General features: G+C 41.8%; 3 protein-coding genes across 7 annotated transcripts in view; 1 reads left to right on the top strand and 2 right to left on the bottom strand.

Moving 5' to 3' along the window:
- Positions 1-1,501: 1,501 nt before the first annotated feature.
- Idgf4 (Imaginal disc growth factor 4) lies at positions 1,502-5,157 on the top strand. 3 transcript variants are annotated; one of them, XM_076828077.1, is made up of 6 exons: positions 1,502-1,644; positions 2,271-2,406; positions 2,877-3,130; positions 3,335-3,638; positions 3,810-3,972; positions 4,280-5,157. In XM_076828077.1, the coding sequence occupies exons 2-6, from the start codon at positions 2,286-2,288 to the stop codon at positions 4,758-4,760; spliced, it is 1,323 nt and encodes a 440-aa protein (XP_076684192.1). In that variant the 5' UTR covers positions 1,502-1,644; positions 2,271-2,285; the 3' UTR covers positions 4,761-5,157. The 3 variants fall into 3 exon arrangements, with proteins under 3 accessions (XP_076684192.1, XP_076684193.1, XP_076684190.1); XM_076828078.1 differs by having other exon boundaries at positions 1,609-1,735; positions 4,298-5,157; XM_076828075.1 differs by having other exon boundaries at positions 1,609-1,735.
- Positions 5,158-5,341: 184 nt separating this feature from the next.
- On the bottom strand, positions 5,342-11,433 carry LOC143377093 (uncharacterized; the record flags this gene model as incomplete). The annotated part of the gene is made up of 1 exon (XM_076828014.1): positions 5,342-11,433. A coding segment is annotated over one exon (768 nt), but the record flags the coding sequence as incomplete, so codon positions are not given.
- Stacl (SH3 and cysteine-rich domain-containing protein) overlaps positions 11,429-15,949 on the bottom strand; it is a 70,590-nt gene continuing 66,069 nt past the window's right edge. For all 3 annotated transcript variants that reach the window (XM_076828064.1, XM_076828066.1, XM_076828065.1), the window contains 4 exons: positions 12,997-13,173; positions 12,326-12,575; positions 11,894-12,077; positions 11,429-11,580 (listed from right to left, as the gene is read on the bottom strand). In XM_076828064.1, coding sequence (XP_076684179.1) covers positions 11,434-11,580; positions 11,894-12,077; positions 12,326-12,575; positions 12,997-13,173 — 758 coding nt within the window. In that variant the 3' untranslated portion in view covers positions 11,429-11,433. The remainder of the gene's footprint in view (positions 11,581-11,893; positions 12,078-12,325; positions 12,576-12,996; positions 13,174-15,949) is intronic.

Raw genomic sequence — 15,949 nt, 5'->3', positions numbered from 1 at the left:
TATTCTTCAGTATACCTTAGTCTTCTTCTTTAATATTCTTCAGTATACCTTAGTCTTCTTCTTTAATATTCTTCAGTATATTTTAGTCTTCTTCTTCTTCAATATTCTTCAATATTCTTCAGTATACCTTAGTCTTCTTCTTCAATATTCTTCAGTATACCTTAGTCTTCTTCTTCAATATTCTTCAGTATACTTTAGTCTTCTTCTTCAATATTCTTCAGTATACCTTAGTCTTCTTCTTCAATATTCTTCAATATTCTTCAGTATACCTTAGTCTTCTTCTTCAATATTCTTCAGTATACTTTAGTCTTCTTCTTCAATATTCTTCAGTATACCTTAGTCTTCTTCTTTAATATTCTTCAGTATACTTTAGTCTTCTTCTTCTTCAATATTCTTCAATATTCTTCAGTATACCTTAGTCTTCTTCTTCAATATTCTTCAGTATACCTTAGTCTTCTTCTTCAATATTCTTCAGTATACCTTAGTCTTCTTCTTCAATATTCTTCAGTATACCTTAGTCTTATTCTTCAATATTCTTCAGTATAGCTTAGTCTTCTTCTTCAATATTCTTCAGTATACCTTAGTCTTCTTCTTCTTCAATATTCTTCAGTATACCTTAGTCTTCTTCTTCAATATTCTTCAGTATCCTGCATCCAATAAATTTCAACATACTTTAATATTTCTTAGTATTCTTCAGCATTCATAGTGCAAGAAACATATTCTCCACTATTCATCAGATAAGCCCCTAGCATCTGCACGAACAAGGTCTACATTAATACGATAACCCGAAGTGAAAGGTTGCGATTCCCCTGCGTCTGACAGAGCGCCGCTAAATTAACGCGAAATTATTCATTTATCAGATAGTCGGTGTCAAATGGAATAACACGTTAGATAATACGGTAAACAAGGCAGCTGGAAACTCCGCTCGTAACTTCCACTAGCTTTCATAGTTAACTTTCATCTCTCCCGTCCTTTTAATTAATTATTACGTAGCCAAAAAAAACACATATGCACAAAACAAACTCATGCAGCAATTTCCACCTGCAATCCATTTATTTACCTCTCTTTTCACGTCTTTCAGAGGCCAGAAAGAATTACCTTTTATTTTCTTAAAGTCATGAATAAAAATTCAGTCAAAAATTGCCATATTATTGAAAAACTCCCTTTCGACTCTAGCCCCCACATTCCTAAACAGAGGAACCCCCCGATCCTCACCACTCCTGCTCCGAAACATAAAAAGGGAAACAAAATTCAATAATCTAAATTTATCAAGTTGAAGAAAACTGACGAAAAGGGGAATTCTGCCCAAAAATTTCCATCAGCCTACAACGGAATAAGAAATTATGGTACCTCGGTACCAAGGGGAGGCGTCATTATCAATCCTCGCTCGTCGACCCAACATCTAATTTTTCAATCAGAATTCCAAGAAACATTTTGGCCCCTGGCCTTGATTTGTCGATTCTTCTTGTCAACAAGGCACGTATTACACATGGGTTCGCGGGCATATGGAGACACTGCTTCTGGAAGATCGTGACGGTGACGTAAGATCGACCAGCCCCACTACTTGGACGGAGAGCAGGCCAAGGTATCAAAGTCCTCGGCGAAGAAATTGTGGCAGACAGTCTGCTTCTTCCTTTCGAAAAGGTAAGACGAACACGTATTCCTTCGTTTTGCTCGGCTGTGGTAGTCAACCTGGAATCGCTGCTTGGGGAACCCCATAAGTGGAGGTTTTAAGGTTTCGATTAAAACCAACTGCACTGTTTGATGTTTAGAGTATTACTTAACAGCAATGTGACAGTTTTCTTTGAGCTTATTCCATTTAATAATCATAGTAATACTCAACTTTGCACTGGGAATTGGGGAACCCCATAAATTTCTTTTTTAAGTGGTGGTTCTAAGGTTTCAATTAAAAGTAACTGTACTGCTTGTTTTTTAAAATATTATTCGACAGTTTTCTTTGAGCTTATTCCATTTAATAATCATAGTAATATTCAACTTTGCACTGGGAATTGGGGAACCCCATAAACTTTTTTTTAAGTGGAGGTTCTAAGGTTTAAATTACAAGTTATTGAAAATAGTGTAATAGTTACCAGTGGATCTATTTTTTTTTACTATTTTTTGATAATGGAATAGTTCTTTGCAAAATGTAGGATTATTCAGAATGTGGGGATAGTAGTTTATTACCACGACAAAGAGCGAATTTATTACCTCTGTAACTCATTAAAATCAGAAAGTGTGAATATTAAAATCATTCGTTACACGCGTTTCAGAACCAGTTTGTGAGGATGAAAGTGTTAATTTTGGTCGCGTTTGCGGCTTTTTGCACGCACTCGGTGCTCAGCGCCGACACCCATGAGCACAATAAGGTTGTGTGTTTCTGGAATAGTACATCCTTTGAACGTCAAGGTGAGGATTCGTTCGAAAAAACTTATTTGTATACATGACATCGAGAAACGACCTGTTAACGGTTTCTTCTTGAGCAGAAATCGATTCTTCACTAAATAATTTGCTTCTTCAAACAGTGGCTTCCTAAGCTGAATATTCTACAAAATTTGGCAAACTTGAGGGCGGAAGAATTGGTAGAAAGAGAAAATTAAAATCAATACAAGACAATAAAAAAAGTAAAACTTTCTTCAAAAGCGATACAAAATTGCTTGAAACCGTTTTAAATGTATTTTTTGATTTCGTGATTTAAAAAATAGGTACCTAGCTCCTACCTATATATTTCATTTGCTTTTGTTACTCATTTTTTATGAATATTACATTTTTCATAAAACTTTGAAGCCACTTTTCAACTTGGAATATTCTCAACCCTCCAGAAGAATTTTCTTCTCCTTGCCATTTATGGAAGAAAATAAAGTGTTCTTTCGTTTCAGGCCCAGGAAAGTTCCAGTTAGACGACGTGCGTTCAGCGCTGTCCCTCTGCACCCATTTGATCTACGGATTCGCAGGGATCAAAACTGAGACCTTTGAAGTTATCCCACTGAATCCGAATCTCGACACTGGAGCTGGATATGCTTACTACAGGCTGACTACGCAGCTGAAGAAAGCCTTCCCTGAGTTGAGGGTCTACCTCAGCATCGGTGGCAACGCTGACCCTGAGGATGACACCCACAAATATCTCGCACTTGTGAGTACTGTTTGACAAGGGATATTCCTTTTTAAATTCTATTGGCAGCACTGGTCTGTCTTGGGGAATCCCCCGGCTTCATATAACACAGATACTTTACTGTATTTAGTGCTTTTTTTATTCAATTTTTATCTTCTTTTAAGTGTTGTTTTCTTGAATTTCTTGAGTCTCTTCTAAGGGCAGTTTTGTGGATTTTTTTCCTAGACCGAGACATCAGAATCGAGATCCAAGTTCATCAACTCAGTGAACCGACTCCTGAGTGACTATGACTTTGACGGAATTGATCTTGCCTGGCAATTCCCTCCAGTGAAGGTAAAGAAGCAACGCAGTACCCTTGGCTCCTTCTGGCACGGTGTGAAGAAGACATTTGGATATGGAAAGTTCAAGGATGAAAAGGAGCAAGAGCACCGTGACGGCTTCACTATCTTGGTTCGTGATCTTAAGGCCCAACTCAGGCCAAAAATGAAGGACCTGACTATCACTGTTCTGCCGCATGTTAACAGCAGCAGTGAGTGCTATATACTAGCCTATTACATTTTGTGAAATAGTCAACCTGCGAATCGCTTCTATTAAAAATCTTTAAATAACCTTCAGGATCAGCAGGCAATTTCTTGCGTCGATTCTCAAATCACTTACCTGTTTCTGCCCTAACTGATAGCTTTTGTATTGCTTTTTATAGTCTACTACGACGCCAGGCTGTTGTCACCCAATATCGAGGCTGTGCATCTGCTAACTTTCGATCAGAAAACACCGGAACGCAATCCACAGGAAGGTGACTACCCAGCACCAATCTACGAGAGCTATGGACGTGTGCCTCAGGACAATGTCGACGCAACAACCAGGTGAGAACTTTGACAAATAATGCTTTCCTTGCATCACACTGTAAACTAAATAATACTCTGCCGATACACAGCTTTAACTCATATACTGATTAGGCATACAGTTCCACAGAGTTTTACTTAGAAGCCACAAAAATTTACACGCAGAATAAATTGCACCTACCTCTGTGAGCGCAGCCAGACCCCTCAGAATGTGCCAAAAGAAATAAACGCCCCTTTCCCCGAGCAACCATTCCTCCCAGGCTTGCCAACCCAGAGGAGCTCCCCATAACCCTAGCCTCCATTAGAACATCCAAAAATATCCGTAAAGTATTAATTCTTCTTGCAGGTATTGGCTCGAGAATGGCACACCAGGCAAAAAGATCGTCGCGGGAATCCCCACGTTCGCGCGCACGTGGAAGCTGACGTCCGACAGCCAAATATCAGGCGTGCCACCCATCGTGACCGACGGTCCCGGTGCCGAGGGGCCGCACACCAACATGCCGGGTGTTCTGTCCTACGGTGAAGTCTGCGCGAGGTTGACGGAGAGCTCTGTCGGCCGCTTGAGACGCGTCAACGACCCCTCCAAGAAATACGGCAGCTATGCTTTCCAATCTTACGACGAGGCTACTGGAGCGGATGGGATCTGGGTCGGGTTCGAGGACCCAGACACAGCTGGGAACAAGGCTGCCTATGTTAAAGCGAAGGGACTAGGTGGTGTGGCCATTTACGACCTCTCGTTGGACGACTTCCGTGGCACCTGCACTGGGGACAAGTACCCCATTATCAGGGGCGCTAAGTACAAGCTGTAGAGAGTGAACAGAGACTGATGGATGGACTGCGAGGGGAAGCGGCCAGTTTTATTGGGACCGCAATTCGATTTGTATTAAGTGGACGGGGAGGATTGTCTCTTGTCTTGCTTTCGAGATGTTCGTGTATCGTTCTGATGGAAAATGAATTGTTTGAACAAGTAACGCTTCCTTTCTTTGACTGTGTGTAAGGAAATCCCCTCGCCGATCGCTTTTAATGGTCCCCTACCTTTCTCTAAGTTGGAGCGTACCAGCTGGTCATCGAAGGGCGCGTAGATCTGATTGTAATTTTTGTATTTCTAACGTGTAGCTGTGGTTCCTCGCACGCGCTACTTCCGTAGCTGGTCAAGCTTGTATTATTTTATCGCACGATGGAGAATAAATATTAGTAGTTCCTGAACTCTTCCTCTTAATCTGTACCTACGTTCGAGTCGCTCAGAAGAGTGGGAGAATTATTTACTTGGCTCTAGTCTATCTAGTTGATTTGAGAATATTTTATTCACTGAAAATATACTGCAGATCTCTGTGTAAAAGACAAAAGAAGATGAAGCTCAATAGGAGGTCATCGACAATTAACCCAGGCGTTGGCATATTTATAGATAATATATATTTCGTGCAGTCTATGAATTCGGATAAACACATTTGCTCGGGCGTGTACGAAAGGTTCCCTTTGTAAATGGACTAAACTCGGTAAATATATCAAACGTTAGGAGTTATGGCACACGAGACATAGCTAATCCGCAGCCACTCTCATACAACAGAAACAGAACTTTCCTGAAATCCCTTGGTACAATCGATTCGGTCTCTCCTTTCGTCGCTGGTGAGCATCCACCGTCCGACAGATTCGCTCTGGGTGGTTCGATCGAACACGCGCACCTTTGGTTCAGTGAAGCTTATCGCTGTCGACATACTTCTTGGTTCTGTCCTTCGGGACTGCTGTTTTAGTGGTCTAATTCACGCTGGCCAGGTATCGTAGAGCAGAAATATACTTGTACTTGATCGGGAAGTCGAAACGCTGTCCTGAAGTGCGCTCTTGTGGTCGACGGTGTCTGAATTCTGCCACGGCGCAGTTGTTACAACGGGGAACGGAGGGGTAGACCCAAACGAATGAAGAATTAGGAAGCTGTAGCCACAGTAGTAGTCAGAGCAATGACCCGGAGCACTCGAAGGGTCAGTAGAAGCGTACGGAAGCAACTATGGTGCGGAGGGATCGATTGGAGTCCAAGCATACTTCTACCACCGCGCAACAGTGCATCGAGTAGTTAGTAAAACAGCAGACCAGAAGCAGCCACAACGCGAACACATCCAGCTGCATAATCGTTAATACTTAGAAAATACTGGGCGTGGTAGTTGGAATAGCTTACACACTATAGTACGGTTAATAATTCGATATACACTTCAACAGGGGTAGGGCACTCGTTACATTACGGCGTACAATTTCATGAAATACAATATACTTAGCATTACAACGCACAATAACAGAATAGTTATCCCTGATACTCTTAATCCTAATCTACTCTGATTCTTCTTTCCGGCGAATCATCAATGCAAACTCGTTCACGAGCCTGAGAAATCTCTGTCCCTTTGGTCGTTAAATCAGATCTCTCGTATAACCTTTTCACATAAACGTCTGACAAGCATCAACGAAGGAAATAAGTTTACAAAATCTTACAATGTAACACGAAGTTTACCACCTCCCCTGTAAATATCAGTACGGTTTCTTCCAATGCGTAAAAGGATAGAGTACAATGTTAGAAACTATGAGAATTCATTAGATCCATGTGCGACAGATAAAAAGAAGTCTTAGAACAAGCCTCTGTGGCGTAACGAGTGATGCTCTTGCCTCCAAAAATTCTCCACCGCGTTCTTCTCTGAGCTTCGTGACGCCTAAGCTTCAGGAAATTCTGTGTTCGCAGGGAAACTCAATGGAAATTAGCACGGCGATAAAGAAACAAGGGAAATGGGAGCCAGAGTGTCGCGGACTTCAGGGGTTGACGCAGCCAGGAGTTTCCCATGCTTCCTCCAACACTTCCGAAGCCCATGGGGAAACCCCTAGTAATATCTAGAAGGGGATTCAGTGTACTACGAGGGAGAACAGTTCAATAACGAAGAGGAAAGGGGAATGGGATGCTGCAGTGGTGCGAAGAAACCCTTTCGCTACTAACAGTGGCCAACAGAGAATGGATATAATCTGTAGTTCCCCTACGCCTCACTCATTCCCCACAGCGCTGTCCATTCTGGGACTAAAATACCAGCTCCAAGGGGATTGCAAAGCTCGTTCACCGTGGCGCTACTTTTCCTGAGTTTCGCGAACGAGTTCCACCTGATCGAGGAGGATTCTAAGCAGGAACAGGGCACGCTCGACGAGATTACGTTGCTGATAGTGTGCCAGGTGGCTACTCATCGACACGGGTCGCCTCCTATTGGACAGTGAAAAAATAAGTACACGGAGCTCTCTGACGTGACTTTCTTCTATGAGTGAATATATACTGCGGAACGTTTTCTCAAACGCTTCGGAACCGTTCGACTTGGAAATGCAGCGTGTGTCATTGGTGAACTTAGAGGCAGCGACAAGAAGATCATCTCCCTATTCTATATGGTTTTCATGGCTCGATAGACGGATAAACAGTTCTCTTCAGTTTCTTCTTCTGTCCCATGCTGACGCCCTGCTTGCTAAGCAATTGTTCCTACTGGTTCTCTCTTTTTTATATTAATTTCAAGGTCCTGGAATGAAAGTCTTCAACATTCGTATATTTCTCAGCTTCAACGAGTCAGATGTACAACGTTCTTGAAGGTATGCAACGGAATGAAGAAATGATGACCCGAGGCATTTGTGGGTGTTCCCCTTTGCTTCTTTAAATCAACGAACTCCTGTTCCCTCTTTAAGAATTTAATTGAAATGCATTAGTTCCCATTACGGTAGAGGACAAAATAGGCAAATTGCATGTCCGCTTGAAATGAGATTTCTTCATTTTTATATTCTCTTCTTCTTATTTAAAAAGTTGTCGCATACCTCCAGAAACGTTCTGTGCTCATAAATGCACATCAATTAAATGCGAATCGCGCAATTGGTCAACTTTGTGATAAAATATGGCATTATTAAATAGAACGACGCCCAAAAGTGGAATTGTTGTGGGCCACGAAAGCCAGAACTCTTCGAGAAGCAAAAAGTAATTTTATGTTCCTTCGCAAGTACTCCAATTGCTTAATTTCCGCATTATTAAAATCTGAGTGGTTGTACTTTAGTTTAAATGTTAATTATAAAACAGTTGACTGTTGTTCCTTAGTGCTTACAGCAATTCCACTTTCCATCGCCGGTAACATTTATCAGTATAATTTTCTTCTGAAACGTTCATAAATATGCTCTTACAATTTCGAGTTTTATTTTTACAACGAAACCATGGATCCCCTAACGACCTCGTCGCCACACTAATTTGCAATTGCAATATAACATTTCTGTCTCCAAACTTTTTCCAACGAATGACTCGTACAATGTGTTTCTTCAAAAGGAAAGGGCAACGAGTATTCCAAAGATCCTCGCGAAGAATACTCAAATTCAATTATAAATGTTTCAATTGATGAAAGTTCAAAGTTCACCCTTCGGGGACGGAATTAGTTGTGAAATGCAAGCGCGTGGATGTTAGAATTCTTAATTATTTTCCTTTAATTCGGTTCAGTGGTGCAGTGAAGTTTCTTCGATCGCAATAATCTGAAAAATCTCATCAAAATCGAGTCTACGTCATTTCTAAGGGAATACTCCCAAGAACCATGCGTTATGCTTCTTTGAAATAAATTTCGAAGCCTAATACGTCTTTCAACAGAAAATTGTAAATATTTAATCCTCTTTAATTTATTATCGTGCGTCGCCAAAGAAGAATGTCGCAACTAAGGTGAAACATCTTTCTGAGAAAAATAGTGTGCTCGTGAAAAGCAGTTGTAATTTCGGAGCAGAGATAGTACGCAGGAATGGGATGGAATTCTGGAAGATTTCAGGGTCAGCTAGTGAATGTGGACCTCTATTGGTACTACGTTCCTCACACTTTGAAAATTACGCGGATTTCTTCGTCGATCACGAGTGATATCCGATTACTTTTATATGAAATGTTTCGCCGCCGATCGTCACCAATCGATCAATTATTCATTATGTTTCAATCTGTTATTTGTCAGTTAAATAATCATTCTCTCCTTTAAATTTCGTCGACTTAAATTTCTTCCCTGAATTTCTCAGTAATTGAATAACAAAGCTTCGAACGCCAGGCGTCCGACGTGTCAACAGGTTTTCAAATATTTAAAACGTGCGGCTCGGAACGCGCTCAAAGCCTGCGCATGCGCAGAGCGCCGCCGCTATGCGCGCCAACTTTGAAACACGGTCTTTTCTCAGTGCTTCAAGTGTGTTCTGCGCCAACGAAGATAACAACGGTGGACGATCGTCCGGTACAAAATCAGTAGGCAACATCGACAACCCATTATCCGTCGAAAGGGAAAAGAAAATTCACCTGGACAAGTGAAGAAATAAATGTTCACTGAAAAATTCATTTTAAAACGAAATTCCCTGAACGTCGATATTCACATCGATGCAGATAAATGTTCCAATAGATTCCAGTCTGCTTCGCTGCTGCCATCACGGCGTCGTGCTCTCTTCTTCTCTTCAATTATTTGGCGACATCTTCGGATATCATTTACAGTGCCATTTACACCTTCAGTCCACGATTGTTACTGTAAACTTTCTACCTTAAAAACGATACAAACACCGGCCACCCTGCTCGGACAGGCGACTTTATCAAACTCAACAAGCGATAGTGCTAAGACTCAAGTCACACTGAACGAAGAACTTCCTTATCATTAGTGAAACGCGTGCCACACGATGGGAAAGCGTTTGTGCAGCTTCCGTTTCGGATAGTCTCCATTTAATATCAAATAGGTGCTCGAGGAAGGGCCATGAATTCATGTGAACAAAGACTTTGATCTTGAATGTGGGAGTCATGGGGATATTTGAACATGCCAACTCCCTTCTCCGGCTTCTTCTTAACAATTCATTGCAATATTTTGAGGTTACGACCATAACCCATTTTGAGATTAAGCCATGACAGTGTGCTTGATCAATTTCTGTAGAAATTGCGCACTTGAAGCTTCCTCAGTCACAAAGTGCAAGTATCTTCTAACCTTCCAATCCAGCGCTGTAAACTTCATCAAAATTCTTGGCCTTCTTATCCTCACCGCTTTGTTCAAAAACTACCCATGGTTTGTGTCTTCCTGTGAAGCAATCCTAATTATGCCCTCCTAATTGTATCAAAATCTTTGACCATGCAGCTTCTTTTCTCTTTGAATCATTCTCTTGAAAATCCAAATTCATTACCCTATCGCAATACGATATAGCTCTAGTGCTACTAGCGGGGCACAAAGTTCTTCCCTCAGCTTTCAGCTGGATCATTCAGCCTCCTCATACTCCCCCCTGGGTACATTATCTTCTTCCTTGGGCCCCAGTAACCTTAGAAACAATGAAAGTGCGCAGCGCTTCTCCCATTCCCAGCTGCCCGAGTAACAGGTCACTCTGAATGCGTTAGCTTCCTACCTCTTCCAGACATTTGCATGATTCTTATCGTTGCTTCGGTTTCCCAGCATCCTAACTCTGTTGCAGATAGATACGGACCACCCAGTTGCTCTCTCAATATACCAAATTATGTTCAAGCCATCCAAGACTCCCCAAATTAGGTTATCCAAGACCATCCACTAAATTGAACTGCCAGTGTACCAAAATGTGTCCAAAACCTTCAAAACTTCCTCCAAGGAGTGCCAATTCCCAACAGCACTCGGAGTGATTCAAAATTTAACGTCACACGCCTCCTCAGCCCGTCGCTGATCAAGCACCAGGTCTCTTCGTCCCTTCACAAGTCCCACTCTACAGTTTCTACATGACGGAACACCGTGTGTCGTTGTACCTATTATCTTGGTCCACATTGTTAACGCTGAGCACGCGGAGCAGCCTCTCCGTGTCCTTGCAGACGTGTCTGCTTTGCTCTTGCTGCTTCATCAGCCTCATCTTCTTCTTTTTCCGCCTCCTCCTGGTCTGCGGCAGGGTCAGCTCGAGCATCTGCTCCAGCCTCAGCCGTATAGGCCTGCTGGTCTCCTCGTGTTCATCATCCTCGTACGTCGACTCGCTCGTCTCCCTCTTCTGCAGGGTCTGGAACGTGTAGTTGGCCGGCACGAGCTTCCTGGGCTGGGTGAACGAGTCGTGGACGCGAACCGGCCGAGCCAGCGAGGACCTCTTCTTTGCTGGAGTCAAGGGCAACGGCTGGTTCTTCAGGGACCTGGACAAGTTGACGTTCTTCGGGTTCTTCTGGGCCCTGGCCTCGTCCAGGCGGGCCAGGCCCTTGGTACTCTCCTTGGTCGTCGCGGAGCCGATGGGATTGGCTACCCGACAGTTGTTCAGGCCGCCCTTTGGGGCCGGATTGCTGTTCTTCGCGGTCTTCGCGAGCTTCACGTTGTTGTTGTTGCTGCTGCTGTTGTTGTTGTTGTTGCTGGTGGTGACGTTCGTCGTGTGGCGGCACTGCTCGGCGCACTGCAGGCAGTCGTAATACTTCTCGGCCACGTTCCGTCGCGCGGAATTGGAGAATCGCTCGCGAAGGTAGGCATGATTGGGACGATTGGACGCGTGACTACCCTGGCGAGGCTGCTGTCACACCTCCTGCAGGTACTTCAGCAGGCAGAGAGTCTCCTTGTAGAGAACGTCCCCGTCTTTGCCAGTGTGGTCCGCTGATCTGACATCGGCGGCGTACCGAACCATTGCGACGCCGTCTACTTCCTCGCCAACCTGCAGCACGATCTACCGGAGGGGAATACCGCGCTGAATATGAAGAAGTCACGTATCATGATTATGGGAAAGGAAGCTGTTGCAACGACTTGGGATCATCTAATGAGGAAGAACGAAGGCTGTGTGTGTGCTTTGGAAGAAGAAGAAAGTGGGTTGAGGCTTGGAGGAAGGCAAGTCTGACTGAAGTATAGAAGAAAGTGTTATACACTTGTTCTTAATAAGTATAAATGAGTATCTAATTGATTATGGGTTCAAAGGAAGCCTCAGAGATTGAAGAGACAAAGGAACTGATGGCAAACATAATGCAAACGGTCAAGTTGAGTACCTGATCGCGTAGCAGGGTGATCTGGTCAGTCAGGTGCAGATTGCGGGTGACCTGAAGTGTCTTCTGCCCTGATTCCACTCGCATCACGTATGCACTGGGGAAATATCCTACTCTCCCACCCAAACACTTCCCTTTCCACCAATCTTTCTCTGATTTATCGATTACTGTCACCTTGTACCCAGCCCTGTAAAAATAACACAACAATTCGAATGTTAATACAGTCATTAATCAGCAATAGTGTCTTCCTTTAAATTCATTGCTGCTTCTTTGAAGAAAGAAATACTTCAAGAAAAGATGCAGCTAAGGTCCAAGTCAAAGTAGTTTAGTAAAACGAATGAAGAAATGGTGAAGAGAGCTTTTCTCTCTTCCCAAGTGAAGTAGACCACGGGGCATTGGAATTCAAGGCACTTTCTAAGCTTGTTCAGTGATTACTTCAAGTCCAACTCGTCACGGTGGCGTGCATCGAAATTGTAGAGGGCGACGTAGAGATTGTTGGGTGGCAGAACACGTTTCCCCGACGGGTTCATGTGATTCTGATTGTTCGTGTGCGGCGAGGGGCACGGGGAGGTGCTCGCTGACGAATAGGACTTCTCGTTCTCATCTGGTAGCTCCATGCTCGACATCCTGATGGCTCCTCTTATGTGCTTGTGAACAGCGTGTCCCTGGCCTGGACTGCACGGTGCTGCAAAGAAGAGACTCTTCAACTTAGTGAAAGTGTGCTAGAAGGAAGACTTCTTCAACTACAACAGATCACAATACTCTCTTCAAACTTGTTATTTATGATCCAAATAAAACAGTTTATAGAATAAATATTGTTACTCCTAACTTTATCCACACAATAGGTTTCTCTTGCTACCTCTGCAAGACCTAGACTACCTGAACAACAAATACCATCTCTACGCAAGCTTGCATCTTCCTTCGCAGAACTTTAAAACTCATATACAGTTCATCGGTACTGTCACTTTGAGTGTGAAAGTCAAGCGTAAGCTGCTCAACTCACGAATAGCAAGCGTAAAGGTGATTGTTCACTGAAATTTAAGGGCTCGCTGGACTATCAAACCTGAGGACTCAAAGAGCTTGAAGTTTAGGTGTGATCTACTTACACAATCTGTTGATACTTCCACTGTCCGAGTGCCTGGGCGGCGTGGATTCCCTCTGGCCTGCTGCATAGTAATCTCGAGGACGGTGCCGAACATGTGCAGTGCCTTCCGGGGAGTCCAGGCTGAGGCTCTTCATCCTCAGGTTAAGCCTTTCACGTCTACGTTGCGGACTATGCGGCGCTTCATGTCCCATAATTACCGATCATAACAAGTTAGCCTTTGAAATTAGCTAGCCGCTCGACGTTGACGCCATTCAGGCAAGCTGGTTTTGTTTGTCAAGCAAATTTTCTGCCGTGGACTTAACTCTCATCTCTGCGTGGACTTAGTTGCAAAACAGTGGGCAATTGCAGAGTGGCGTTACGTGTTAGTGTCTTCTTTAATTTAAATGGAATTGCTACGATGCAGAGTAGTCTTCTAAGTCTCGTGTCCGCGAGGGTGGTGAAGTTATGATACTCGAAATAACTCGCGATTCGCAACGGTTTGCGCGGAAGAAATGGCAAAATCAAAACTATGCAAGCAGAAGCAATGTTTATGCAGAAAGCAGTGGACAGTATTTACTCGTGTGAAGTTTATGGAGCTAAACGGACGTTTCTGTACGGATTGAAATAGAAAGCTCGATTATTGGACAGTACTCACTCAAAGCATACAAAATTTTGTGCAGAAAATCGAAAAGAAATTCGGGTGAACACTCTTCGCCAAAATCCAACTAAAATTGACAGATCAGTGATGGCCAAGCATCACTTCAGTGAAAGTAATCGATAGTCAATTTACAATACAGAAGGGTTGCAATATACATACACACATTTATCTTTCATTACCTTCTTCTATAGACGTTAATGGGTCTTTTCGTTAATTAATTATCGCAATACGGTTGTTTGACGTCAACGTTGAGCTTGAAAAGAAGACATGTACGTACAACGAGACAGGGACACCATTGATACAAATTACACCATAAATGCACACAGAAATATGTACTCTGTCTCGGGCGAAAAGACTCGACCGAGCGTAGAATTCACAGAGAAAAAGAGAATTCATAAACAAAAAAAAAAAACGTACAAAAAAGAATAGAAACAATGGGACACGACTCGCGCGAAGAAGAGAGAGTATTAGGGGTGCGTGGTTGCAGAAGAAACTTTCTTTTTATTTACAATATTTACATGGCACCATCGTTCTACATTCTCCGGCCCTTTTTTTTCTTCTTCTGTAGCGTGTTTCGTTCGCTTTTGATCTGTGGATTCATTTTCCTTCTTCCCCTTTCTTTTGTGCCATTTTCTCCCCGCTCAATGGTATCGAATTTTTTTCCCGGCCGACTCCAATTCGCCGAATTTTCAGTGACAGACATTGTATCGGCAAACTGAAGTAGTCTCGACGATTTGAGAATTTCAAAAAGTTTTCGTCGAGGAGCTTCGAAAGTTTATTTGCAATTATTTTTTTCTTCTGTTTTTCTTTTTAGAGCGGGTGAAAGTACAGAACAGGAATAGGAAACTGTGAATTTAGTAGTTGAAAGGGAAACGAGAAAATAAATCAATAATTTTTAGAGAGAATTTCAGAGATCTCAGAAGAAGAAATGAAGAAGTACAAATTTGAGAATGAAGAAGTGAATAAAAAGGGAGGAAGTTCGAGGAATTAGAACAGAAATCTTGAATTCAGTACTGGGAAATCAAATTTGGAGATTAGGGTGGAATATTTTTAGGAGGAAATCGAATTTTCGTTTTCTTCTTTTACGTCGACTTTTCGAGCATTGCGTTAATTACTTTTCCCTTTTTTTTTTAAGTTCGTTACTTTTCTACGGGGCAATAGAGAGCGAGAAATTTCGACGAAAATTTTCAACATTTTTTAGACTTTTTATTCTATTATAATTATGGAATAACAGAAGTGAATTTCTTGAGCAATTTGTAAGGAAATTATAGATCCTTCAATACATGTTTCCCTTTCTTCTTTTTCTAATTTCGGTGTATTATTGTGTAAATTGTAATCCATCAATTAAAATTCAGAGATACAGTCTAACTAAATGTTTAACTTAAACTTCAGCAATAATGCTTTCGTGGAAGACAATTTTTTTCAGTGATTTTTTTTCTTCTAAGATTGGACAAACAATCCCAAATTCGATAAACTGTTAACAATCTGGTTTCAAAAGAAACTATGCAGTGTAAATGTATATATATATGTTTTTAATTTTCTTTTTGCAGATTATTCTAAGCTTTTAAAATATACTAGTGGGTCCTTACCTTCAAGGCATAGTCTTTTTTGAAACAACCTGTACGTAAATAACAAAAAGCCTGCAAATAATTGTACCGCTTTAGGAATTTCGGGTATCTTTTTTTTTTTAATTTGGTCATGCTGAATTTAAGAAAGAAAACTGCAAATTTATGCAGTTCTTTATTCCGATAAAATTAAACTCTCCGTGACTTAACAATTCCATGCAAAAGATAAAAAAAAAGAAACATAAATAACAAAGATTAACGAATTTTGTTAAATTAACGTTTCATTCGTTTAGCAATTCTGTAATTCAGCAATTCCAAATTCTTTTTCATCGAAAACTATTTTCCAAAAATTTTAATTGCCCGGAATAAAAATGAAACTGTGTTTGAAATTCTCTTGCGGTTTAACTTGGCTATTTTGTTTCTTCCGGAAAGAAGAAATCTTTCAATCGAGAGTGAATTTAAAATAACAAAGGCAGCTTAATCTTCTACCGTGGTTCTTTAAATTAAGATTGCACTTGCAATTCCAAGTTTCGTTCTCTTAAATATCAGCAGACACTTGAAAAGAAGAATATTCTTGGAAATGGGTAAACGCAATCGCTAGACTTCTCAAAGTATAATACCATCAGTATTAAGCAATCCCAAACGGTTCCTTCTTTTGGGAAGCCGAAATATTTCAGCAGAAATATTAAAAAAAAAAAGTAGAATAAATATACTCAATCACTCTTCCCATTCAAAACGTCTTACGACTCAAC

The sequence above is a fragment of the Andrena cerasifolii genome, chromosome 15, assembly GCF_050908995.1.
Source record: "Andrena cerasifolii isolate SP2316 chromosome 15, iyAndCera1_principal, whole genome shotgun sequence".
In the NCBI taxonomy this organism is placed as follows: domain Eukaryota; kingdom Metazoa; phylum Arthropoda; class Insecta; order Hymenoptera; family Andrenidae; genus Andrena; species Andrena cerasifolii.
The sequence above is the reverse complement of the archived record's forward strand: the minus strand, read 5'-3'. Positions and strand labels throughout refer to the sequence as shown.